The 26728-nt window shown below is 46.1% G+C and overlaps 1 protein-coding gene across 4 annotated transcripts in view; it reads right to left on the bottom strand.

Moving 5' to 3' along the window:
• The window catches only part of LOC125513185 (uncharacterized), a 38547-nt gene extending 12298 nt beyond the window's left edge, over positions 1-26249 (bottom strand). Inside the window, exons 1-3 of one of the 4 annotated variants that reach the window (XR_007285735.2) lie at positions 24715-26249; positions 22763-22865; positions 20925-21997 (exon numbers count right to left, since the gene is read on the bottom strand). Coding sequence is in view for 1 of the 4 variants with exons in the window: in XM_087527773.1 (XP_087383899.1) it covers positions 21874-21997; positions 23297-23559 (387 nt within the window). In the remaining 3 variants the exon portion in view is untranslated. Of the gene's footprint in view, positions 1-19419; positions 21998-22762; positions 22866-23296 lie in introns of those variants that run through there. The other 3 variants (XR_015608067.1, XM_087527773.1, XR_015608068.1) reach the window with 3 other exon arrangements.
• Between the last annotated feature and the right edge of the window lie 479 nt (positions 26250-26728).

A 26728-nucleotide genomic window follows, 5' to 3' on the forward strand; every position in this document is an offset into this window, starting at 1 on the left:
GAAATATCATAACTTAGTGCCGAGAATGGCAAGAGTTGGAATACAAATATGGCAGGTTACATACGGGGTGTTAAAACACTCCACCACTATGAAAGGATCTCCTCCCGAGATCTAGGATTGGAAAAACTCTGGGTACTCAGAACGGAGGTGATCCTCGCGTTCCTAGGTGGCTTCACGGTCAGAATGATGTGACCACTTGACTTTCAGGAATTTGATAGACTTGTTGCGAGTCTTGCGCTCAGTTTCTTCAAGAATAGCAACGGGGTGCTCATGATAGGACATGTCTTCTTGGAGATCAATCTCTTCGAAGTTGACGCTGCGGTCAGGAGTCTTGAAACACTTGCGGAGTTGAGACACGTGAAACACGTCGTGCACGTTTGCAAAGTTGGAGGGAAGCTCAAGTTGATAGGCGAGATCGCCCCTTTTGCTGATGATCTTGAAAGGACCCACGTATCTTGGGGCAAGCTTCCCTTTTATACCGAAGCGACGAGTACCTTTCATTGGAGAGACGCGGAGGTAGACATGGTCTCCGATCTCGAAAGCCAAGTCATGATGCTTGCTATCATAGTAACACTTCTGGCGCGATTGCGCGGCTTTGAGATTTTCACGAATGACTTTGTACATTTCTTCAGCCTCTGTGATCAAGTCATTTCCAAGAAGTTGACGTTCACCCGTCTCTGACCAGTTAAGAGGAGTACGTCACTTCCTGCCATAGAGAATCTCGAATGGGGCTTTGCCCGAACTCGCTTGGAAACTGTTGTTGGAGGAGAATTCGGCGTATGGAAGGCAATCTTCCCACTTCATGCTGAAAGAGATGACACAAGCCCTGAGCATATCTTTAAGAATCTGATTTACTCGCTCGACTTGGCCACTGGTTTGGGGATGAAAAGCTGTGCTGAAGCGAATGTTGGTGCCCATAGCCTTCTGAAAAGAATCCCAGAACTTAGAGGTGAAGATGCTGCCACGATCTAAAGATATCAACTGCGGAATGCCGTGCAGAGAGACAATCCTGGAGGTATATAGCTCTGCCAACTGAGCTGCTGTGATAGATTCTTTGATAGGAATAAAATGAGTTGGTGAGCTTGTCGATGACAACAAAGATAACATCATTGCCATGCTTGGACTTTGGAAATCCAGTCATGAAGTCCATCTCAATATGGTCAAACTTCCATTCTGGAATGGCAAGAGGTTGGAGGAGACTAGCTGGTCGTTGGTGTTCTGCTTTCACTCTTCTGCAGACATCACATTCGTTCACGAACTGAGCAATCTCGCGCTTCTTTCGAGTCCACCAATACAACTGCTTGAGGTCCTGGTACATCTTTGTACTTCCAGGGTGAATAGAGAGGAGTGAATTATGAGTCTCGTTCATAATGACTTTACGAAGGACACCTTTAGGAACAACAATGCGGTCCTCTAAGAATAGAGTATCCTTGTCATCAAGGCGATAGCACTTGTACTTGGGTTGACTCTTGGCAATCTCAATCTTCACCTTCTTCACCATAGCATCAAGAAGTTGAGCCTCGCGAATCTGGTCTTCCAAAGTAGGAGAGACTTGGAGGTTGGCAAGGAATCCTTGAGGAACAACTTGGAGATTAAGTTTGCGGAAAGCTTCACAAAGCTCTGGTTGGTAGGGCTTGATAATCAAACTGTTGCAGTAAACCTTCCTGCTCAATGCGTCAGCAATTACATTGGCCTTCCCTGGAGTATATTCAATACTCGGATTATACTCTTGAATCATTTCGACCCAACGAGTCTGCCTGAGGTTGAGGTTTGGCTGAGTGAAGATGTACTTGAGAATCTTGTGATCAATGAAGATGTCCACTTTTCTTCCCAATAAGAGATGTCTCCTAGTTAAAAGAGCATGGACAACTGCCGCCAACTCGAGGTCATGAGTGGGGTAGTTCTTTTCGTTGGGCTTCAACTGGCGAGAGGTATAGGCCACAACTTTCTTCTCTTGCATCAACACTACACCAAGACCTTGAAGGGAAGCATCACAGAAGACCTCAAACGGTTTGGATTCATCAGGAGGAGTCAGAACTGGAGCAGTGACTAACTTCTTTTTCAGGGTGTTTAAAGCGACGTCACATTCAGGCGTCCAGACGTACTTCACATGCTTTGGAGAAGGTTGGAAAGAGGCTTCGTGATCTTAGAGAAGTTCTCAATGAACCTTTGACAATAGCTTCCGAGCCCAAGGGAGCTGCGGAGTTGCTTCACGTTCTGAGGCGGTTCCAAATTCACAATTGCAGACACTTTCTCAGGATTCACAGCTATGCCCTTGGCGGAGATGATATGCCCAAGGTAGAGAACCTCATCGAGCTAAAACTCGCACTTTGAAAACTTCGCATAGAACTGATGTTCTCTGAGTTTGTCCAGAACCAATCTCAAGTGCTTGGCATGATCCTCCTTGTTCTTGGAAAAGACCAAAATGTCATCGAGGTAGACCAAGATGAAGTCATTTGTGTAGGCGTTGAAGATGAAGTTCATCACGCGAGAGAACGTTGGGGGAGCGTTGACAAGGCCAAAAGACATGACAGTGTATTCATATGAACCATAGCTTGTTCTGAATGCTGTCTTGGGGATATCATATTCACGAATGCGAATCTGATGATAGCCCATACGGAGATCAAGCTTGGAGAATACTTGAGCACCTTTGAGTTGTTCGAAAAGCTCATTGATGTTGGGAAGTGGGTACTTGTTCTTTATGGTCTTCTTGTTCAATGGACGGTAGTCGACACAAAGTCGGTCCGTTACATCCTTATTCTTGACAAAAAGAACACCACAACCCCATGGAGAAGAACTTGGTCGGATGAGACCCATACACTCTTGAATATCGAGTTGCTTCTTCAGCTCCTTCAACTCTTCAGGTCCAATCTTGTAAGGACGTTTGCAAACATGTTCCGTGCCAGGCTCAAGATCGATGACGAATTCAACTGGCCGGTGCGGACGCATCCCTAGAAGCTCTTCTGGAAAGACGTCTTGATATTTGCAAACGACTGGAATCTGAGAGATGGCATCTAGCTCGCCCTTCTCATTGAGAGAAAACAGTCGAATGGTATCATCACGAGTGGCAAAGATGATTACATCCTCAGACGAATGTGTCAATTGAATCTGCCTGGCAGCACAATCAAGGTGAGCCTTGTGCTTAGATAGCCAGTCCATTCCAAGAATAAGATCAATATCTGAGTCACCAAGAACATTAGGAGAAGACAGGAACTTATAGTCGCCCAACGTGATAGAAACATCCGGAACGAAAACTCGAGAAGTCATTTGTCGGGCCGGAGAAACAATAGCCAAAGGTCTCGACAAAACTTGAGTAACCAAATCATGCTTAGATGCAAAAGGTCTCGAGATGAAACAATGCGATGCACCAGTGTCAAAAAGAACCTTTGTAGGAATATCGTTAACATGAAGGTTACCCATAATCACATCTGACGAGTCCTCTGCCTGAGTTGCATTCATCATGTTGACCTTGGCGTGGTTGGGATTATGCTTGACCACTGTGGTACTGGCAGATCTAACAGGAGGAGGAAGACGCCTCTGATTGAAGCATTTGTTGGCATAGTGACCCTTCTGCTGACACTTGTTGCACGTGACCTCCGAGAGAGGACGGTGATACGGAGCACTTGATCTTGGAGCATTAGACGAAGTCTTGTTCTGAAAGCATGGGTTGGGTGGGTGGGAAGATCCATTGCCACCTTTGCTCTTCTGTTGATAAGGCTGACGGAACGGAGGAGGAGGAGGCAACCAATACTTTTGCTGCTTAGTAGCCACTTGAGTTGAGGAAGAATGAGTTGCATCCCTGACTCGCTTCTTGGAAGCATCGCACTTGAGCTGAGCAGTCTCTTGTTTCAGTGCCATGTTGTAAAACTCACCGTACTTCTGTGGCTCAAAAAGCACGATAGCTAGTTGGAGATCTTCTCTGAGGCCACCTCTGAACTGATAAATCATGCTCTTCTCGTCAGGGACGTCTTGCTTAGCGAAACGAGTGAGCTTCTGCAACATGATGTTATACTGGTAAACAGACAAGCTGCCTTGCTTCAGATTTCGGAACTCCTCATGCTTGCTCTCAACAACACTCTAAGGAATGTGGTGAGCTTTGAAGTCTTGACGGAATTCATCCCAGGTAATCACACGACCTCCTCTGGAATCTTTGTATTGCTGATACCACTCTGCAGCTTGGTCTTTGAGTTGGAACGAAGCAAACTTGACAAAGTCCTTAGGCCTGACGTTGCTGCACTCGAAATGCTTGCAGAAATCCACGAGCCAATCATCAGCGTCTGTTACCTCGACACAGTTACTGAAGGTCTTTGGCTAGTTTGCGAGGAACTCGTTGAGTGTAGCAAACTAATTCTGAAAGTTGCCATGGCCTTGATTCCCTTGGTTACGCTCTTGCAAGAGTTGCATGAGCATATGCGTGTTTGCATTGGTAGAGGCCATCACAGCTTGCCATGCCTCCGGAGGTGGAGGTGGTGGTGGTGGATCAGGATTCTGACGCGTTGGAGGAGCCATCCTGAAGAGGGTGACATCCATTAGCATCTTGACAGACATATATTCAAGCTGAATCAAATGGATCAAAATTGCAACATACAATCTTAACATCCGAACAAAATGAACGAATGAATTCCACTTGAAATGGTCACACTTCCATAAAATGGTCACACTTCCATAAATTGAGAAGCCACTTAGATAGAGGTAGAAGAATAAAACAACAAGGTACGGACAAGAACAAATACTTGGTAAGGATTACCCAATCACAAACCAAATATTCGCGGAAGAAATACTAGAGCTACATGAATTCCCACCTATGAAACTCCCGAACCTTTCCAGTTATGCAATCAGGTGTTGGGGATACAGGGGAAGCATAATATCTCACCCAAAGCTAGCAAATCCTACATCCAGCTGTATCCATCCTTCAACACATAACCAAGAAACCTTCGGTAATCATTTACCTCAACCTTCAAAAAGCATCCGTTATACGAGTTATGGAAATACTCCCGAACTCCCGCACCAGTACTGGGTGGCGTCCAGGTTATCTCACCAACAACTGCATAAAAGAGATTTTCGATGTCGGCAAAACTCAGGTATTCTAGAATTGCAACGATAAAATTGTGATGACAACACCTCGGAGCTCAACTCCCCGGGACACTGCCACAACCCCTAAATGCCAGGAGGCACCAAGAACAATGTTCTCGTCACAAAACCATCGGAACGATTCCAAGATACCCGCGTGATCCTAAATTTGTTTTTAGTGAAATTTGAGAAGAGAAGAGTCAAAACTCTACGTCAGGATGCCTCACCAGAGCGACGAAGGGACTGAGGAGTAAAAAGAATCCTACTCTCCGATATATATATATATATAATCCTAAAAGACTCAAAACATTTTCTAGACTCAACAACGCCAGCGATTTGATCAAGCAGGGGGCTCCTAAGTCGGGGAAGGCTCTGATTACCAACTTGTAACGCCCACGATGCGGCTATATCTCCCACGTGTCGAAGCATGACTTAGAGGCATAACCACATTGTAAGCAATGTCGCAAGTGGAGTAATCTTCACACAACCCATGTAATGAAATAAGGAAAAGAGATACATAGTTGGCTTACAATCGCCACGTCACACAAATAGCATAAATATCATTACATTCATCCAGATACAATCAAGGTCCGACTACAGAACCAAAAATAAAGAACAACCCCAAATGCAACAAAGTCCCCGATCATCCCAACTGGGCACCACTACTGATCGTCTGGAAAGGAAATGTAGTATCGTCCTGAGTCCTCATCGAACTCCCACTTGAGCTCAGTCAAATCCCCTGGAGCGGTATCATCGGTCCCTGCATCTGTTTTGAAGTAATCTGTGAGTCACGGGGACTTAGCAATCTCACACCCTCGCGATCAAGACTATTTAAGCTTATAGGAACGGTAAAGGTATGAGGTGGAGCTGCAGCAAGCGACTAGCATATACGGTGGCTAACATACGCAAATGAGAGCGAGAAGAGAAAGGCAAAGGCACGGTCGAGAAACTATGATCAACAAGTGATCCTAGAACAACCTATGTTCACGCATAACTCGAGACCGTGTTCTCTTCCTGGACTCCGCCAAAAAGAGACCATCACGGCCACACACTCTATTGATTCATTTTAATTAAGTTAAGATTCAGGTTTTCTACAACCGAACATTAACAAATTCCCATCTGCCCATAACCGCGGGCACGGCTTTCGAAAGTTCAAATCCCTACAAGGTTGTCCCAACTTAGCCCATCACAAGCTCTCACGGTCAACGAAGGATATTCCTTCTCCCAATACAATCCGATCAGACTCGGAATCCCGGTTACAAGACATCTCGACAATGGTAAAACAAGTCCAGCAAAGCCACCCGAATGTGCCAACAAATCCCGATAGGAGCTGCACATATCTCGTTCTCAGGGCACACCAGATAAGCAATCCGTACAACTAAAACCAGCCCTCGAGTTTCCCCGAGGTGGCGCTACAAGGGGCTCTAGTTTGGACCAACACTCAGAGGAGCACTGGCCCAGGGATTTAAATAAAGATGACCCTAGGGCTCCGGAAACCCAAGGGAAAAAGAGGCTAGGTGGCAAATGGTAAAACCAATGTTGGGCATTGCTGCAAGAGTTTTATTCAAGGCGAACTGTCAAGGGGTTCCCATTATAATCCAACCGTGTAAGGAACGCAAAATCAAGGAACATAACACCGGTATGACGGAAACTAGGGCGGCAAGAGTGGAACAAAACATCAGGCATAAGGCCGAGCCTTACACCCTTTACAAAGTGTATAGATGCATTAAAATTGACAATATATAATAATGATATCCCAACAATAAACATGTTCCAACAAGGAGCAAACTCCAATCTTCACCTGCAATTAGCAACGCTATAAGAGGGGCTGAGCAAAGCGGTAACATAGCCAAACAACGGTTTGCTAGGACAAGGTGGGTTAGAGGTTGGACATGGCAATATGGGAGGCATGATAAGCAAGTGGTAGGTATCGTAGCATAGGCATAGCAATAGAGCGAGCATCTAGCAAGCAAAGATAGAAGTGATTTCGAGGGTATGGTCATCTTGCCTGCAAAGTTCTCCGAGTTGACGTTAGCTTGATCCTCGTAAGCGTACTCAACAGGCTCCTCGATCACGTACTCATCTCCCGGCTCTACCCAAAGCAAGAACACAAAAAAGGGAACCACAATCAAGCACGTGCAATGCACAAGCAACATGATGCAAAACATGGCATGATATGCGGGACGTGATATGCAATGCATATGCGTGCTTCGGAAAGGAAAGATTGAACCTGGCCTCAACTTGGAAATCCAAGAGTGCCACTGGAAAGAGGAGTTGGTTTCGGTCGAAATCGATATAAAGATCACCGGAACCGGATGAACGGTTTGCAAATGGCAAGCAAAACAAATATGGCACCGATCTGCGCTTAACAGCACGAGGCCATCTAAATGCATCAAGAACAACAAGCTACTGCACTCTAACATAAAAACAAAACACATGTCAGGGATCCACTCAAGATGCTTGACAAAAGATGAACACTGAGCTACGGCTAATTCACTCAATAACAGGTTCAAACAAGCATGGCAAAAGTGCAAAAAATATCAGGTTACAGACTTTGTGAAAATAACATGTCAGGAATTTAACATCAGGAAGCAATGTTTAGAGCAAGATATCAACGTGCTACAGGAACATATCATGGCAAAGCAAGGCATGGCATGAAGCTACTCAAAGCATACAACAAAAGTCCCTTACTGTCCATAAGCCAAAAGGGATCAGAAAATACAATGGCAACCATGTGAACATAGCAATTATCGTTAACAGATCCACACTTAGTAGAAAACTGGAACATGGCAAAACAGATATTAAGTAGGCATGTTTACGAGCTCGATGCACTCACCACAAGGCATTGCATGACAAACTAAGCATACACCCAGCAAGTAGACATGGCATAGAAGCTAAACATGGCAAGAACAACCTCATAGCATGCATGGATCAACTACAACAAGCTCGGCGAAAATGCTTAACATGTGAACATTCTGCCAGGAACATTTTATAGCAAAAGTAGAGCTCGATTGAGTCAAGCTAGGGTGCTCCATAATTGCCAACAAAGACATGGATGGATAGAGCACCACAATATCTACAAAACATCCTTACTGATCATGCTCAAAAGAGGCATGGATCACTCTGTAGCAACATGAATACATGGCATAAAATATTATCAGGGCAATGACTTAGAATATTTCTAAGTCCCTAAAATCAGCAACATTAAGAGGGCTACTTTGCATGCTTGTGCTAGTCACCACAAAGATCACAAAAATACATGGCATACACCCCTGTAAAGATGGCATGGCATACTTCAAAACACATGTAGGGCTCAAGTTCATAGGAGGCACACACTAAACATGGCAAAAATGACAAATGTCCAATTCCTGATAAGGATCTAAAACTAATATAAACTAGCACTCTTGCAACAGCATTTAGGGCATCAAGATGAACTCAAATGAACAGGGTGCAATGGAATTAAACGAAGTACTCGTCGAGACAAACAATTTGATATGCTACACGCCCAAAACGGAGCCACGGTTGGAGAGTTATGATGCGATGAAGATATGCAAAAATACTAAAATGGAGGCAAAAAGTCAACCCGATCCAGATCTAGGGTTCCTCGCGGCGCACGGACCAAGGTTTGCCGGAGAGGGAGCTTGAGGTCGCCGAACTTGGAGGTAGAAGCCGGCGAGGGAGGAGGCGGCGGATCCGGGGTCGGGGACAGCGCCGACGAGCTCATGCGGCGGCGCGTCGAGGCGATGTGGCGGCGGGTCGAGGCGATGTGGCGGCGGGTTGGGGCAGCGCGGGGTGGCGGCCACCGGTGACGAGGCGGCGCGGGGCGGATCGGGGCGGCGGCGCGACGAGCTGGGTGGCGCCGGCGGGCGCGAACGGCGACGGGGCGATGGCGCGGGCGGCGCGCGGCTTCGGGCCGGGGAGGGCCTGCGATGGGCTCCGGCGGGCCGCGCGGTGGGAGGAGGCGGTGGCGACAGGTGGCGGCGCGTGATTGGCGGCGGCGGCGATGTCCGACGCGGAGCGTACACGTCCGGCGCGCGGAGAGGAGCGGGGCTAGGTCTAGGGTTGGAAGGGATCCAGAATTTTCGGGGGTGTGGCCTTTTTTATAGGTAGGAGGAGCTAGGAGGCTCCAAATTGAGCACGGTTTGCGGCCACGCGATCGTGATCGAACGACCTAGATGATGGAGGGGGTTTTGGTGGGTTTTGGGCCACTTTGGAGGGGTGTTGGGCTGCAACACACACGAGGCCTTCTCGGCTCCTCGGTTAACCGTTGGAGTATCAAACGAAGTCCAAATGGCACGCAACTTGACAGGTGGTCTACCAGTAGTAAACCAAGGCCGCTTGGCAAGCCTCGGTCCAATCCGAAAACGTTTAATACCCGCACACGAAAAGAGGTAGAAAGGGACACCGGAGGAAATAGGAGCGCCGGAATGCAAAACGGACAACAGGGAAAATGCTCGGATGCATGAGACGAACATGTATGCAAATGCGATGCACATGATGACATGATATGAGATGCATGACAAAGAAAAAACAACATGAAGACAAAAAACCTGACAACGAGGAAATACCATAACTTAGTGCCGAAAATGGCAAGAGTTGGAATACAAATATGGCAGGTTACATACGGGGTGTTACAACACTCCACCACTACGAAAGGATCTCGTCCCGAGATCTAGGATTGGAAAAACTCCAGGTACTCAGAACTGGGGTGGTCCTCGCGTTCCCAGGTGGCTTCACGGTCGGAATGATGTGACCACTTGACTTTCAGGAATTTGATAGACTTGTTGCGAGTCTTGCGCTCAGTTTCTTCAAGAATAGCAACGGGGTGCTCATGATAAGACAGGTCTTCTTGGAGATCAATCTCTTCGAAGTTGACGGTGCGGTCAGGAGTCTTGAAACACTTGCAGAGTTGAGACGCGTGAAACACATCGTGCACGTTTGCAAAGTTGGAGGGAAGCTCGAGTTGATAGGTGAGATCGCTTCTTTTGCCGATGATCTTGAAAGGACCCACGTATCTCTGGGCAAGCTTCCCTTTTATACCGAAGCGACGAGTACCTTTCATTGGAGAGACGCGGAGGTAGACATGGTCTCCGATCTCGAAAGCCAAGTCACTATGCTTGCTATCATAGTAACTCTTCTGGCGCGATTGCGCGGCTTTGAGATTTTCATGAATGACTTTGCACATTTCTTCAGCCTCTATGATCAAGTCATTTCCAAGAAGTTGACGTTCACCCATCTCTGACCAGCTAAGAGGAGTACGACACTTCCTGCCATAGAGAATCTCGAATGGGGGTTTGCCCGAACTCGCTTGGAAACTGTTGTTGTAGGAGAACTCGGCATATGGAAGACAATCTTCCCACTTCATGCCGAAAGAGATGACACAAGCCCTGAGCATATCTTTAAGAATCTAATTTACTCGCTCGACTTGGCCACTGGTTTGGGGATGAAAAGCTGTGATGAAGCGAATGTTGGTGCCCATAGCCTTCTGAAAAGAATCCCAGAACTTAGAGGTGAAGATGCTGCCACGATCTGAAGATATCAACTACGGAATGTCGTCCAGAGAGACAATCCTGGAGGTATATAGCTATGCCAACTGAGCTGCTGTGATAGATTCTTTGATAGGAAGAAAATGAGCCACTTTGGTGAGCTTGTCGATGACAACAAAGATAGCATCATTGCCATGCTTGGACTTTGGAAATCTAGTCACGAAGTTCATCTCAATATGGTCAAACTTCCATTCTGGAATGGCAAGAGGTTGGAGGAGACCAGCTGGTCGTTGGTGTTCTGCTTTCACTCTTCTGCAGACATCACATTCGTTCACGAACTGAGCAATCACGCGCTTCATTCGAGTCCACCAATACGACTGCTTGAGGTCCTGGTACATCTTTGTACTTCCAGGGTGAATAGAGAGGAGTGAATTGTGAGCCTCGTTCATAATGACTTTACGAAGGTCACCTTTAGGAACAACAATGCGATCCTCGAAGAATAGAGTATCCTTGTCATCAAGGCGATAGCACTTGTACTTGGGTTGACTCTTGGCAATCCCAATCTTCACCTTCTTCACCATAGCATCAAGAAGTTGAGCCTCGCGAATCTGGTCTTCCAAAGTAGGAGAGACTTGGAGGTTGGCAAGGAATCCTTGAGGAACAACTTGGAGATTAAGTTTGCGGAAAGCTTCACAAAGCTCTGGTTAGTAGGGCTTGATAATCGAACTGTTGCAGTAAGCCTTCCTGCTCAATGCGTCAGCAATTACATTGGCCTTCCCTGGAGTATATTCAATAATCGGATTATACTCTTGAATCATTTCGACCCAACGAGTCTGCCTGAGGTTGAGGTTTGGCTGAGTGAAGATGTACTTGAGACTCGTTTGATCAGTGAAGATGTCCACCTTTCTTCCCAATAAGAGATGTCTCCTAGTTAAAAGAGCATGGACAACTGCCGCCAACTCGAGGTCATGAATGGGATAGTTCTTTTCGTTGGGCTTCAACTAGCGAGAGGTATAGGCCACAACTTTATTCTCTTGCATCAACATTGCACCAAGACCTTGAAGGGAAGCATCACAGAAGACCTCAAACAGTTTGGATTCATCAGGAGGAGTCAGAACTGGAGCAGTGACTAACTTCTCTTTCAGGGTGTTGAAAGCGACGTCACATTCAGGCGTCCAGACGTACTTCACATGCTTCTAGAGAAGGTTTGAAAGAGGCTTCGCGATCTTAGAGAAGTTCTCAACGAACCTTCGACAATAGCTTGCGAGCCCAAGGAAGCTGCAGAGTTGCGTCACGTTCTGAGGCGATTCCCAATTCACAATTGCAGACACTTTCTCAGGATTCACAGCTATGCCCTTGGCGGAGATGATATGCCCAAGGTAGAGAACCTCATCGAGCCAAAACTCCCACTTTGAAAACTTCGCATAGAACTGATGTTCTCTGAGTTTGTCCAGAACCAATCTCAAGTGCTTGGCATGATCCTCCTTGTTCTTGGAAAAGACCAAAATGTCATCGAGGTAGACCAAGACGAAGTCATTTGTGTAGGCGTTGAAGATGAAGTTCATCATGCGAGAGAACATTGGGGGAGCGTTGACAAGGCCGAAAGACATGACAGTGTATTGATATAAACCATAGCTTGTTCTGAATGCTATCTTGGGAATATCTTCTTCACGAATGCGAATCTGATGATAACCCATACGGAGATCAAGCATGGAGAATACTTGAGCACCTTTGAGTTGTTCGAAAAGCTCATTGATGTTGGGAAGTGGGTACTTGTTCTTTATGGTCTTCTTGTTCAATGGACGGTAGTTGACACAAAGTCGATCCGTTCCATCCTTCTTCTTGACAAAAAGAACACCACAACCCCATGGAGAAGAACCATGTCGGATGAGACCCATACACTCTTGAATATCGAGTTGCTTCTTCAGCTCCTTCAACTCTTCGGGTCCAATCTTGTAAGGATGTTTGCAAACAGGTTCCGTGCCAGGCTCAAGATCGATGACGAGTTCAACTGGCCGGTGCGGAGGCATCCCTAGAAGCTCTTCTGGAAAGACGTCTTGATATTCGCAAACGACTGGAATCTGAGAGATGGCATCCAGCTCGCCCTTCTCATTAAGAGAAAACAGTCGAATGGTATCATCACGAGTGGCAAAGACGATTACATCCTCAGACGAATGTGTCAATTGAATCTGCCTGGCAGCACAATCAAGGTGAGCCTTGTGCTTAGACAGCCAGTCCATTCCAAGAATAAGATCAATATCCGAGTCACCAAGAACATTAGGAGAAGACAGGAACTTATAGTCGCCCAACGTGATAGAAACATCCGGAACGAAAACTCGAGAAGTCATTTGTCAGGCCGGAGAAACAATAGCCAAAGGTCTCGACAAAACTTGAGTAACCAAATCATGCTTAGATGCAAAAGGTCTCGAGATGAAACAATGCGATGCACCAGTGTCAAAAAGAACCTTTGTAGGAATATCGTTAACATGAAGGTTACCCATAATCACATCTGACGAGTCCTCTGCCTGAGTTGCGTTCATCATGTTGACCTTGGCATGGTTGGGATTATGCGTGACCACTGTGGTACTGGCAGATCTCACAGGAGGAGGAGGAGGAAGACGCCTCTGATTGAAGCATTTGTTGGCATAGTGACCCTTCTGCTGACACTTGTTGCACGTGACCTCCGAGAGAGGACGGTGATACGGAGCACTTGATCTTGGAGCATTAGACGAAGTCTTGTTCTGAAAGCATGGGTTGGGTGGGTGGGAAGATCCATTGCCACCTTTGCTCTTCTGTCGATAAGGCTGACGGAACGGAGGAGGAGGAGGCAACAAATACTTTTGCTGCTTAGTAGCCACTTGAGTTGAGGAAGAAGGAGTTGCATCCCTGACTCGCTTCTTGTAAGCATCGCACTTGAGCTGAGCAGTCTCTTGTTTCAGTGCCATGTTGTAAAACTCATCGTACTTCTGCGGCTCAAAAAGCACGAGAGCTAGTTGGAGATCTTCTCTGAGGCCACCTCTAAACTGATAAATCATGCTCTTCTCATAAGGGACGTCTTGCTTAGCGAAACGAGCAAGCTTCTGGAACATGATGTTATACTGGTAAACAGACAAGTTGCCTTGCTTCAGATTGCGGAACTCCTCACGCTTGCTCTCAACAACACTCTGAGGAATGTGGTGAGCTTTGAAGTCTTGACGGAATTCATCCCAGGTAATCACACGACCTCCTCTGGAATCTTTGTATTGCTGATACCACTCTGCAGCTTGGTCTTTAAGTTGGAACGAAGCAAACTTGACAAAGTCCTCAGGCCTGACGTTGCTGCACTTGAAATGCTTGCAGATATCCACGAGCCAATCATCAGCGTATGATGCATCGACACAGTTACTGAAGGTCTTTGGATGGTTTGTGAGGAACTAGTTGAGTGTAGCAAACTAATTCTGAAAGTTGCCATGGCCTTGATTCCCTTGGTTACGCTCTTGCAAGAGTTGCATGAGCATCTGCGTGTTTGCATTGGTAGCGGCCATCACAGCTTGTCATGCCTCCGGAGGTGGAGGTGGTGGTGGCGGATCAGGATTCTGACGCGTTGGAGGAGCCATCCTGAAGAGGGTGACATCTGTTAGCATCTTGACAGACATATATTCAAGCTGAATCAAATGGATCGAAATTGCAACATATAGTCTTAACATCCGAACAAAATGAATGAATGAATTCCAATTGAAATGGTCACACTTCCATAAATTGAGAAGCCACTTAGATAGAGGTAGAAGAATAAAACAACAAGGTACGGACAAGAGAAAATACTTGGTAAGGATTACCCAATCACAAACCAAATATTCGTGGAAGAAATACTAGAGCTACATGAATTCCCACCTATGAAACTCCCGAACCTTTTCGGTTATGCAATCAGGTGTTGGGGATACAGGGGAAGCATAATATCTCACCCAAAGCTAGCAAATCCTACATCCAGCTGTATCCATCCTTCAACACATAACCAAGAAACCTTTGGAAATCATTTACCTCAACCTTCAAAAAGCATCCGTTATACGAGTTATGGCAATACTCCCGAACTCCCGCCCCAGTACTGGGTGGCGTTGAGGTTATCTCACCAACAACTACATAAAAGAGATTTTCGATGTCGGCGAAACTCAGATATTCCAGAATTACAACGATAAAATTGTGACGACAACACCTCGGATCTCAACTCCCCGGGACACTGCCACAACCCCTCAATGTCAGGAGGCACCAAGAACAATGTTCTCGTCACAAAACCATCGAAACGATTCCAAGATACTCGCGTGATCCTAAATTTGTTTTTAGTGAAATTTGAGAAGAGAAGATTCAAAACTCTACGTCAGGATGCCTCACCAGAGCGACGAAGGGACTGAGGAGTAAAAAGAATCCGACTCTCCGATATATATATATATATAATCCTAAATGACTCAAAACATTTTTCTAGACTCAACAACGCCATCGATTCGATCAAGTAGGGGGCTCCTAAGTCGGGGAAGGCTCTGATTACCAACTTGTAACGCCCACGATGTGGCTATATCTCCCACGTGTCGAAGCACGACTTAGAGGCATAACCGACATTGTAAGCAATGTCGCAAGTGGGGTAATCTTCACACAACCCATGTAATGAAATAAGGAAAAGAGATACATAGTTGTCTTACAATCGCCACGTCACACAAATAGCATAAATATCATTACATTCATCCAGATACAATTAGGTCTGACTACGGAACCAAAAATAAAGAACAACCCCAAATGCAACAAAGTCCCAGATCGTCCCAACTGGGCACCACTACATATCATCTGGAAAGGAAACGTAGTATCGTCCTGAGTCCTCATCGAACTCCCACTTGAGCTCAGTCAAATCCCCTAGAGCGGTATCATCGGTCCCTGCATCTGGTTTTGAAGTAATCTGTGAGTCACGGAGACTCAGCAATCTCACACCCTCGCGATCAAGACTATTTAAGCTTATATGAAGGGTAAAGGTATGAGGTGGAGCTGCAGCAAGCGACTAGCATATATGGTGGCCAATATACGCAAATGAGAGCGAGAAGAGAAAGGCAAAGGCACGGTTGAGAAACTATGATCAACAAGTGATCCTAGAACAACCTACATTCAAGCATAACTCGAGACCGTGTTCTCTTCCCGGATTCCGCCGAAAAGAGACCATCACCACCACACACTCTGTTGATTCATTTTAATTAAGTTAAGATTCAGGTTTTCTACAACCGGACATTAACAAATTCCCATCTGCCCATAACCGCGGGCACGGCTTTTGAAAGTTCAAATCCCTGCAGGGTTGTCCCAACTTAGCCCATCACAAGCTCTCACGATCAACGAAGGATATTCCTTCTCCCAAGACAATCCGATCAGACTCGGAATCCCGGTTACAAGACATCTCGATAATGGTAAAACAAGTCCAGCAAAGCCACCCGAATGTGCCGACAAATCCCGATAGGAGCTGCACATATCTCGTTCTCAGGGCACACCGGATAAGCAATCCGTACGACTAAAACCAGCCCTCGAGTTTCCCCGAGGTGGCGCTGCAAGGGGATCTAGTTTGGACCAACACTCAGAGGAGCACTGGCCCGGGGGTTTAAATAAAGATGACCCTAGGGCTCCGGAAACCCAAGGGAAAAAGAGGCTAGGTGGCAAATGGTAAAACCAATGTTGGGCATTGCTGCAAGAGTTTTATTCAAGGCGAACTGTCAAGGGGTTCCCATTATAACCCAACCGTGTAAGGAACGCAAAATCAAGGAACATAACACCGGTATGACGGAAACTAGGGCGGCAAGAGTGGAACAAAACATCAGGCATAAGGCCGAGCCTTCCACCCTTTACCAAGTGTATAGATGCATTAAAATAGACAAGATATAATAATGATATCCCAACAATAAACATGTTCCAACAAGGAACAAACTCCAATCTTCACCTGCAACTAGCAACGCTATAAGAGGGGCTGAGCAAAGCGGTAACATAGCCAAACAACGGTTTGCTAGGACAAGGTGGGTTAGAGGTTGGACATGGCAATATGGGAGGCATGATAAGCAAGTGGTAGGCATCGTAGCATAGGCATAGCAATAGAGCGAGCATCTAGCAAGCAAAGATAGAAGTGATTTCGAGGGTATGGTCATCTTGCCTGCAAAGTTCTCCGAGTTAACGTTAGCTTGATCCTCGTAAGCGTACTCAATGGGCTCCTCGATCACGTAATCGTCTCCCGGCTCTACCCAAAGGAAGAACACAAACAAAGGGAACCACAATCAACCACGTGCAATGCACAAGCAACATGATGCAAAACATGGCATGATATGCGGGACGTGATATGCAATGCATATGCATGCTTCGGAAAGGAAAGATTGAACCTGGCCTCAACTTAGAAATCCAAGAGTGCCACTGGAAAGAGGAGTTGGTTTCGGTCGAAATCGATATAAAGATCACCGGAATCAGATGCACGGTTTGCAAATGGCAAGCAAAACAAATATGGCACTGATCTGCGCTTAACAGCACGAGGCCATCTAAATGCATCAAGAACAACATGCTACTGCACTCTAACATAACAACAAAATACATGGCAGGGATCCACTCAAGATGCTTGACAAAAGATGAACACTGAGCTATGGCTAATTCCCTCAATAACAGGTTCAAACAAGCATGGCAAAAGTGCAAAAAATATCAGGTTACAGACTTTGTGAAAATAACATGTCAGGAATTTAACATCAGGAAGCAATGTTTAGAGCAAGATATCAACGTGCTACAGGAACATATCATGGCAAAGCAAGGCATGGCATGAAGATACTCAAAGCATACAACAAAAGTCCCTTACTGTCCATAAGCCAAAAGGGATCAGAAAATACAATGGCAACCATGTGAACATAGCAATTATCATTAACAGATTCAGACTTAGTAGAAAACTGGAACATGGCAAAACAGATATTAAGTAGGCATGTTTACGAGCTCGACGCACTTACCACAAGGCATTGCATGACAAACTAAGCATACACCCAGCAAGTAGACATGGCATAGAAGCTAAACATGGCAAGAACAACCTCATAGCATGCATGGATCAACTACAACAAGCTCGGCGAAAATGCTTAACATGTGAACATTCTGCCAGGAACATTTTATAGCAAAAGTAGAGCTCGATTGAGTCAAGCTAGGGTGCTCCATAATTGCCAACAAAGACATGGATGGATAGAGCACCACAATATCTACAAAACATCCTTAGTGATCATGCTCAAAAGAGGCATGGATCACTCTGTAGCAACATGAATACATGGCATAAAATATTATCAGGGCAATGATTAGAATATTTCTAAGTCCCTGAAATCAGCAACATTAAGAGGGCTACTTTGCATGCTTGTGATAGCCACCACAAAGATCACAAAAATACATGGCATACACCCCTGTAAAGATGGCATGGCATACTTCAAAACACATGTAGGGCTCAAGTTCATAGGAGGCACACACTAAACATGGCAAAAATGACAAATGTCCAATTCCTGATAAGGATCTGAAACTAATATAAACTAGCACTCTTGGAACAGCATTTAGGGCATCAAGATGAACTCAAATGAACATGGTGCAATGGAATGAAATGAAGTACTCGTCAAGACGAACAATTTGATATGCTACACGCCCAAAACGGAGCCACGGTTGCAGAGTTATGATGCAATGAAAATATGCAAAAATACTGAAACGGAGGCAAAAAGTCAACCCGATCCAGATCTAGGGTTCCTCGCGGCGCGCGAACCGAGGTTCGCCAGAGAGGGAGCTTGAGGTCGCCGGACTTGGAGGGAGAAGCCGGCGAGGGAGGAGGCGGCGGATCCGGGGTCGGGGACGGCGCCGACGAGCTCCTGCGGCGGCGCGGCGAGGCGATGTGGCGGCGGGTCGGGGCGGCGCGGGGCGGCCACCAGCGACGAGGCGGCATGGGGCGGATCGGGGCTGTGGCGCGGCGAGCTGAGCGGCGCCGGCGGGCGCGGACGGCGACGGGGCGATGGCACGGGCGGCGCGCGGCTTCGGGCCGAGGAGGGCCCGCGATGGGCTCCGGCGGGCCGCGCGGTGACGACAGGTGGCGGCGCGTGATTGGTGGCGGTGGCGATGTCCGGATCGGACCGGACACGTCCGACGTGCGGAGAGGAGCAGAGCTAGGTCTAGGGTTGGAAGGGATCCGGAATTTTCGGGGGTGTAGCCTTTTTTATAGGTAGGAGGAGCTAGGAGGCTCCAAATTGAGCACGGTTTGCGGCCACGCGATCGTGATCGAACGACCTAGATGATGGAGGGGGTTTAGGTGGGTTTTGGGCCACTTTGGAGGGGTGTTGGGCTGCAACACACACGAGGCCTTCCCGGCTCCTCGGTTAACCGTTGGAATATCAAAAGAAGTCCAAATGGCACGAAACTTGACAGGCGATCTATAGGTAATAAACCAAGGCCGCTTGGCAAGCCTCGGTCCAATCCGAAAACGTTTAATACCCACACAGGAAAAGAGGTAGAAAGGGGCACCTGAGGACATAGCATCGTCGGAATGCAAAACGGACAACAGGGAAAATGCTCGGATGCATGAGATGAACACGTATGCAAATGCGATGCACATGATGACATGATATGAGATGCATGACAAAGACAACAACACGAAGACAAAAAATCCGACAACGAGGAAATATCATAACTTAGTGCCGAAAATGGCAAGAGTTGGAATACAAATATGGCAGGTTACATACGGGGTGTTACAGCTCCTAAGTCAGGGAAGGCTCTGATTACCAACTTGTAACACCCACGATGCGGCTATATTTCCCACGTGTCGGAGCATGACTTAGAGGCATAACTGCATTGTGGGCATGTCGCAAGAGGGGTAATCTTTACACATCCCTTGTACTGAATAAGAAAGGGGTAAAGAGTTGGCTTACAATCACCACTTCACACAATACATAAATATAGCATTACATTATCCAGAATACAATCAAGGTCCGACTACGGAACCAAAATAAAAGAAGACAACCCCTAATGCAAAAGATCCCCGATCGCCCCGACTGGGCTCCACTACTGATCAACTAGAATCGAAACAACACAACGAACACCATCTTCATCGAGCTCCCACTTGAACTGGGTTGCGTCACCTGCACTGACATCATCGACACCTGCAACTGTTTGAAAGTATCTGTGAGTCACGAGGACTCAGCAATCTCACACCCGCGTGATCAAGATTATTTATGCTTATAGGTAGGAAAAGGTAGTGAGGTGGAGCTCCAGCAAGCACTAGCATATATGGTGGCTAACTTACGCAAATGAGAGCGATAAGAGAAGCAAAGCACGGTCGTGAACTAGAAGTGATCCTGAAACTACTTACGTTCAAGCATAACACAACACCGTGTTCACTTCCGGACTCCGCCGAGAAGAGACCATCACGGCTATACACGCGGTTGATGCATTTTAATTAAGTTAAGTGACAAGTTCTCTACAACCAGACATTAACAAATTCCCATCTGCCCATAACCGCGGGCACGACTTTCGAAAGTTCAAACCCTGCAGGGGTGTCCCAACTTAGCCCATCACAAGCTCTCACGGTCAATGAAGGATATTCCTTCTCCCAAGAAGACCCGATCAAACTCGGAATCCTGGTTACAAGACATTTCGACAATGGTAAAACAAGACCAGCAAAGCCGCCCGGATGTGCCGACAAATCCCGATAGGAGCTGCACATATCTCGTTCTCAGGGCACACCGGATGAACACTATGTACAACTAAACCAACCCTCAAGTTTTCCCAAGGTGGTGCTGCATGTGGCTCTGTTTTGGACCAACACTCAGAGGAGCACTGGCCCAGGGGTTTAAAATAAAGATGACCATCGAGTCTGCAGAACCCAAGGGAAAAAGGCTTAGGTGGCAAGTGGTAAAACCAAGGTTGGGCATTGCTGGAGAAGTTTTATTCAAGGCAAACTGTCAAGGGGTTCCCATTATAACCCAACCGCGTAAGGAACGCAAAATCAAGGAACATAACACCGGCATGATGGAAACTAGGGCGGCAAGAGTGGAACAAAACACCAGGCATAAGGCCGAGCCTTCCACCCTTTACCAAGTATATAGATGCATTAATTAAATAAGAGATATTATAATATCCCAAACAAAATCCATGTTCCAACATGGAACGAACTCCATCTTCACCTGCAACTAACAACGCTATAAGAGGGGCTGAGCAAAGCGATAACATAGCCAAACAACGGTTTGCTAGAAAAAGGTGGGTTAGAGGTTTGACATGGAAATATGGGAGGCATGATATATCAAGTGATAGGTATCGCGGCATAGCAATAGAGCGAGCAACTAGCAAGCAAAGATAGAAGTGATTTCGAGGATATGGTCATCTTGCCTGAGATCCCACAAGGAAGAAGAACGAGTCCATGAAGAAGACAAACGGACGTAGTTGAACGGATCCTCACAACTCCGGAACGGAACCGAAGTTAACGAGGAAAGCAACCCGAAAAGAAGCAAACAACATAGTAAACAAGCAAGCATAACATGGCATGATGCACAATCAAGTATGATGCATGTCCGATTTAATGAGGCATGGCATGGCAAAGTGCACAAGCAAAACTACAAGTTAAGTAGAGCTCAATATGCAATGAGTTGCATATTGACAAAACACCACATGGCTTATTTAGTTCTCTCCCGTTTATGTACCCAACAATATTAAATATTGTTAAACATGGCAAGAGGTGGAGCATAAGTAAACTAAACATTTAGGCAAGTTTAAATGAGGCTGGAAATAACAAACAACAATTCCGGTAAATCCCCATATGCATTTATCAATTTGGTGCAACAACAATTTTAAACATTTAAATGTTACTAGCACTTATGCCCGTGCGTTGCAACGGGAGAAAAATTGGACATGTCCTCAAATTAAGTGAAAATTGTATGTGCAAACACAGTTGTTCTTCACCACAAGGAAAGCGTTAATTGTTATGTCCATTATTTAAAAATGTGCTATCCATTACAAAATGGCATTTGGTATATCTTTTTCAATAAGAACGTGTATTAATTGAATATGTAGTATAAGGTTAGATTACCTCGACCCATATTTACTCAGGCTTGTGCAATACTCAGAAAATTTAGTGTACTGTATGACAATCATGAAACCACACCGAACCAGGACCATGGTCCAAAATGTCACTATCATCTATAATCAACTGAACACCGACACAAAAAAGGGTAGTGGTTCTAAAATTCTAAAGAAAATTTAGATCCTCTACCAAATCTGTCAACACTCCCTGAAAATAAACCTCCTCAAAGAAGAAGATGAGAAGGAGAGAAATACACAGTTACAAGCCAAAGCTTGATGACACAGCCAACATTAGATGCTTGCTCAAGGTTTCCAACAGATTTTCCCCAGGAAGAGGAGCTCCCAGAACAAACTCAACAAGCTCAAGCAACGACAGCAGGTCCCTATTACAGCAAGAGGAAAAAAAGAGGAATTGGACAATGAGAAGCAGCAAACAATGTTGTGACACAGTAAGCTTGCAAATAAACCACACTATTTGAAATAATATACCGCAAAGAATGAGAAAATGTGCATGTAGATTCGCTAAAGAAAGACTTTTCAAAAGCACATTTACTCGTGGAGCTATGCAAAAAAGAAATTACCTTCCGAAATGCCACTTATGTTGCCAAAAGCTAAAAAAAAGCAGCGAGCAACGGCACTATTTTTATCACAGCATCATATATTCTGCAAATATCTCAAAACATATATGTCCTAGAGTGAATAGAAAAAAAAAACTATGACTGAATGGACCAATTGTTCCAGCACTCGACTCTATATCCCTTGCTAGGTGTTTGTCTCTTAATTGGGAGTTTATCTAAATGATTGAATTCTAATCAGGGATCAGGACTGGCTCTACTATCTGCAGGCAAGAATATGATGTTGGCTTGCTAATGTTCAGGGGAAGAGAGTAGCACCTAACGCTAGAACTATGATCGGTTAGCTCCCAAACTTGAGAATCATGTGTGCACTGGCAGCAGCAAGAGGATGTTTCAAAGGTATGTTTACTGGGCATGCCTATTGACCATAATGCAAATAAAGTTCTGCTTCATCGCAGTTTGGACTACACAATAAGTGTAGAATGCAGCTCTTTAGTGTTTCTACATGTCTTTAATGGCACTGATTATCTTTCTGGTCATTAGTTTACCAAGTAAAATTTATTATTGACTTACTTTGGTTGATATATTTGACACAACTATCTGGGACTTTTCTGTTGTTCTTGAGCCGGCAACATGACCAGCCTCGGCGACTTTGCTGAAGGCACCATTGAACCAGCTTGTTCCAGCAGACACATATCAACAAGTAGAGGAAATAAGGGTGAAGGATCAGCCATACTGATAAAGGACATCATATGTTACTCCAAAGGTGCAAATATGTTACAAAGGTCTACATTTCATCAAGATACATTAAAACTTGATCACCAGATGATATAAAACACACACACATATTGAGTAATTCAACTGTAGCAAAAGCTTGTAAAAGAAGAGACCCGTTGGTTTTCACAGCAGGGCCTGTATCATTTAGCTTGCGCTCTACATCTAGCAAATCAGCCATTGTTTTGTCAGAAACATGGAACCTTTAGATTCAGATAGGATAAGTAACAACGACAGTCAACCAAATAACACTTGTAACTAAATTATGCGGACTAACCTGAAACTGCTTTTAGATGAGCTAACCTGAAACTTTTAAGCGGACCTGAAACTGACCTGAAAGGCAAGAGATATGGGGTGGAGCTGGTGGCGTGGAGGTTGGGCCTGATCCTGCCTTGGAGGGACAAGACGACCGGACGAGCTCTCCTCACTCCGCCACAGTCGGCGTCGTGCTTCTGCGACTCCGCTCCACGAGCGCGGCGTGGTGTGGCCGATGTAGGAGAGGAGACGGGATGGAGGTGGGGGGAGCTGATGCTTCTTCGATCCAGTGCTCGATGGGACAGGACAAAGGAGGACAGAGCTCCGCCTGTCGCGCCCATCCTTGAATCCGCTGCCCTGTCCCTCCGCGGGAACGCCGTGATCCAGGGCTTCGCTCGACAAAGGCCTCCCGTGCGGCGCTCTGGCCGCCTTCAACCAGGAAAACGGCGGCGGCGCCCAATCCTATTTTGCGAGAGAGAGACGTGGGTCGGGAGAGGGCACAAATCCTCGCCGGCGTCGACCGGCGGCCGGTGCAGCACCAGATCGAGCGTCGCCGGGGTCGGTCGCCTCGTGGCGGCTGAGATCGGGAGGAGAGGGAGAGCTAGCTCGGGTGGTTGCGCCATTATTTGTTGGGCTGCAAACGGGCATGTGGGCCTGATTTACTGGGCCGAAGCGCAGTGGCGGGTATTGTTTGGATTGTTTGATGCACACGACGTGGTTCCCCGAATTAGTACCACCTTGTTTATATATTTTATAAATTGATGAAAGCGTAAATTTACAAGAAGAAAACGTATTGTGACAGTGAACCCACGGAGTCAATCCATGCTTTATTATTAGGGATAGATGTGTGTCGTTCAGTTCAAGAAAATACCAATTTCATTTGGTCAACTCTTAGATTTTGTTCTATATAACCAAATTCACTCACGGATGTTCACGACTGTGAGAAGGTGCCAGCATGAGAATCCAAATCACTTGGGTTTGATCTATCATCCATGCCATGTATGCTAACTCAATGCAGTAACATGGAATGACTCCATCTGCAGTTGCTTGATTTGCCACCATACCAAACTCTCCACCGCTTAGATCGACATAAAGGTGGTTACTGGAGTTTAGAGATTTTTCTTCATGGGAGTTATGCAGATGGATAGAGGAGAGTCTTGTTATTAATTACGGGACCATACTCGTCGCTCCTACAGATCGGGGTCTCCTTCCACGGCCAGAAGGGATGCCTCGAGGGCCTAGACTTGTTAGAATAGGCCAGCGACTTGGTGCTCTGGCGGCCTAGATCGGACATGATGAGGATGATGGACGCAACCCTTCTTGGTGCTACTGTAAATTCTGTTGGGAAAATGCAATGCATCCCACTTCAGATGGTTCGTTTAGCTCTATAACAGATGGCCCAATATGATTGAATTAATTTATTAGCACTTAGCAGTCACTAAATCATGAAAAATAACATTGTTCTTAATAGAGAAGAATAGAATAGAATTACTAACCTTTAGATTCTCAGTGCCATTTCATCACTATATGACCTCGGAAGAAGCAGTAAATTGGCTTGCAGGAAGCATGGCACGGCCATGAGGTGCAGCACGTACATACACCACCTCATAGCAAACATCCGCCACCCTATGGATTCCTCATGAAATCAAACTATGAACTAACTATGAGCATCTTTTATCTTAGCCTCATCTCTGAACATAGATGTAACCTGTACTACCTCAGCATTGTCTTCCTGGTTAGGACAGATCACTGCATGAAACGTCACACATGATTAATCAGTCAAAAAGGACTATCCGAAAAATAAACCAAAACATTGTAGGATTGGCTAATGACTTTCTTTCACCACACGTGCTTTCCATGAGATAAATCCATATTGTAGCACAAGAAACAATCACAGGTTTCCAGCTTCTGAGGGCAACATTACCAATGTTTAAGGGATGTAAACCATCAACATCCTTGTCTAGGCTAATGCCCCTAAGAATATTTTGCACATCCATATGCTGATTTACACAGTATCATCATATAAAAAGAAAGCTTGATGATACATTATACCAGCAAAACATGGACATAAACAAAGTTGAATCTTGACCAACATATACTGAAAAACAAAAACTGAAATCAAATACAACTGAAGTTGCTCGTCTATTACCATCAGAACTAAAATACTTCGTATTATTCAATTAGATCAAAACCGTTCTCTAGCACATCTCACATGAAATATTTTGCTAATTCATGAATCAATCCACATGCATTATCCATCACATTAGCAAGTAGCATAGATACACGTCATTCTATAGCTGAGAATAAATTAGAGAGAGAGAGAGAGCTGTTTTCGGTGCATCAAAAGAGGAACTTTTGGTGGCTGCTCTCCATCAAATATCAATGGAATCTCAATACTAATTAGAGAAGGGAGAGGAACTTACAGTGGCCGCTCTGCATCAAATGTGTCGATGCAACACATGTTTTTCCTCTTACCTAGGCCTTGTCCCATCGGCTGCCGTCCAACAACAGTAGTAGCACCACCAGAGCAAGCTACCACGGGGCTCCAACCCAGCCCTGCAGGATCCCGCTGCCCCTTCCTGAAGTCTCCTTCCTTTCCTTCTTCCTCCCGGCTCTCTCTCATCTCTCTCTGGACGTACTCAAGAGAGCTGTTGCAGGCGACGGGCACCACCAGAACTTCCCCGCTGCTTCTCGTGCCCTCTCCTTCCCTCTGTCTCTCACAGGTGCAGCGCCACCTTATCCATGGAGAGACTCCGCCGGAGCTCCCCATCTCGGTCGGAACCGGGGAGGAACGCCGCCGCCATGAACTTGGAGTTGAAGCCCCGTCGCCTGACCTCCTCCCGCGATTTGTAGATCGCCTCCACGCCGTCCCCTGAACAGGATCCGGCCCCTGCCTCGACTCCTCGACCGGATCTGGCTGGAGATCGCCGCCGCCGCGCCCAGCATTGTCTGCATCGCGACCCCATCTCGCTCGGAACCTGACTCAGGAAGAAAGAGATGTTGATGGACTGCGGGCCGATTATGTAAAAAATGAGATGTTTTTCTGACAAACATGCTGAACAAAACGTTATTCACTTAATCGTGGACTGCAGGTTAATTACCCGAAATCACAGGGTGTGTTTTGCAAAAACACCGCGACGGTGAACCCCGAGACTCAATCTGCGCTTTATTATTAGGGAGAGATTATCATGATGCGAATGACATGTGCAAGTTTTATGCGATATTTATGAAAATGTTGATAAGAGCATTTTATGAAGCATTTGTCACCGTGGTAGAAAGAAAGGGGTGCCACGGCGACGAAACGGAAATGATGCCATGGCAACATATTGGTTCCGATAGCTCATGGAGATACCGGTGCAAAAGGAAAAATGACGGGAGCGTGCGAAAGATGGTGGGGTGATCCCGGTTACCGGGTTCCCATGGGTCGACGACGGTGACAAGGCAAAAGAGGGGCAACGTGCACCGACAATTCGAGCACGGAGCAAGCACGAGCATCTCATACATCACACA

The sequence above is a fragment of the Triticum urartu genome, chromosome 6A, assembly GCF_056163025.1.
Source record: "Triticum urartu cultivar PI428250 chromosome 6A, HENAU_Tu73, whole genome shotgun sequence".
NCBI lineage: Eukaryota > Viridiplantae > Streptophyta > Magnoliopsida > Poales > Poaceae > Triticum > Triticum urartu.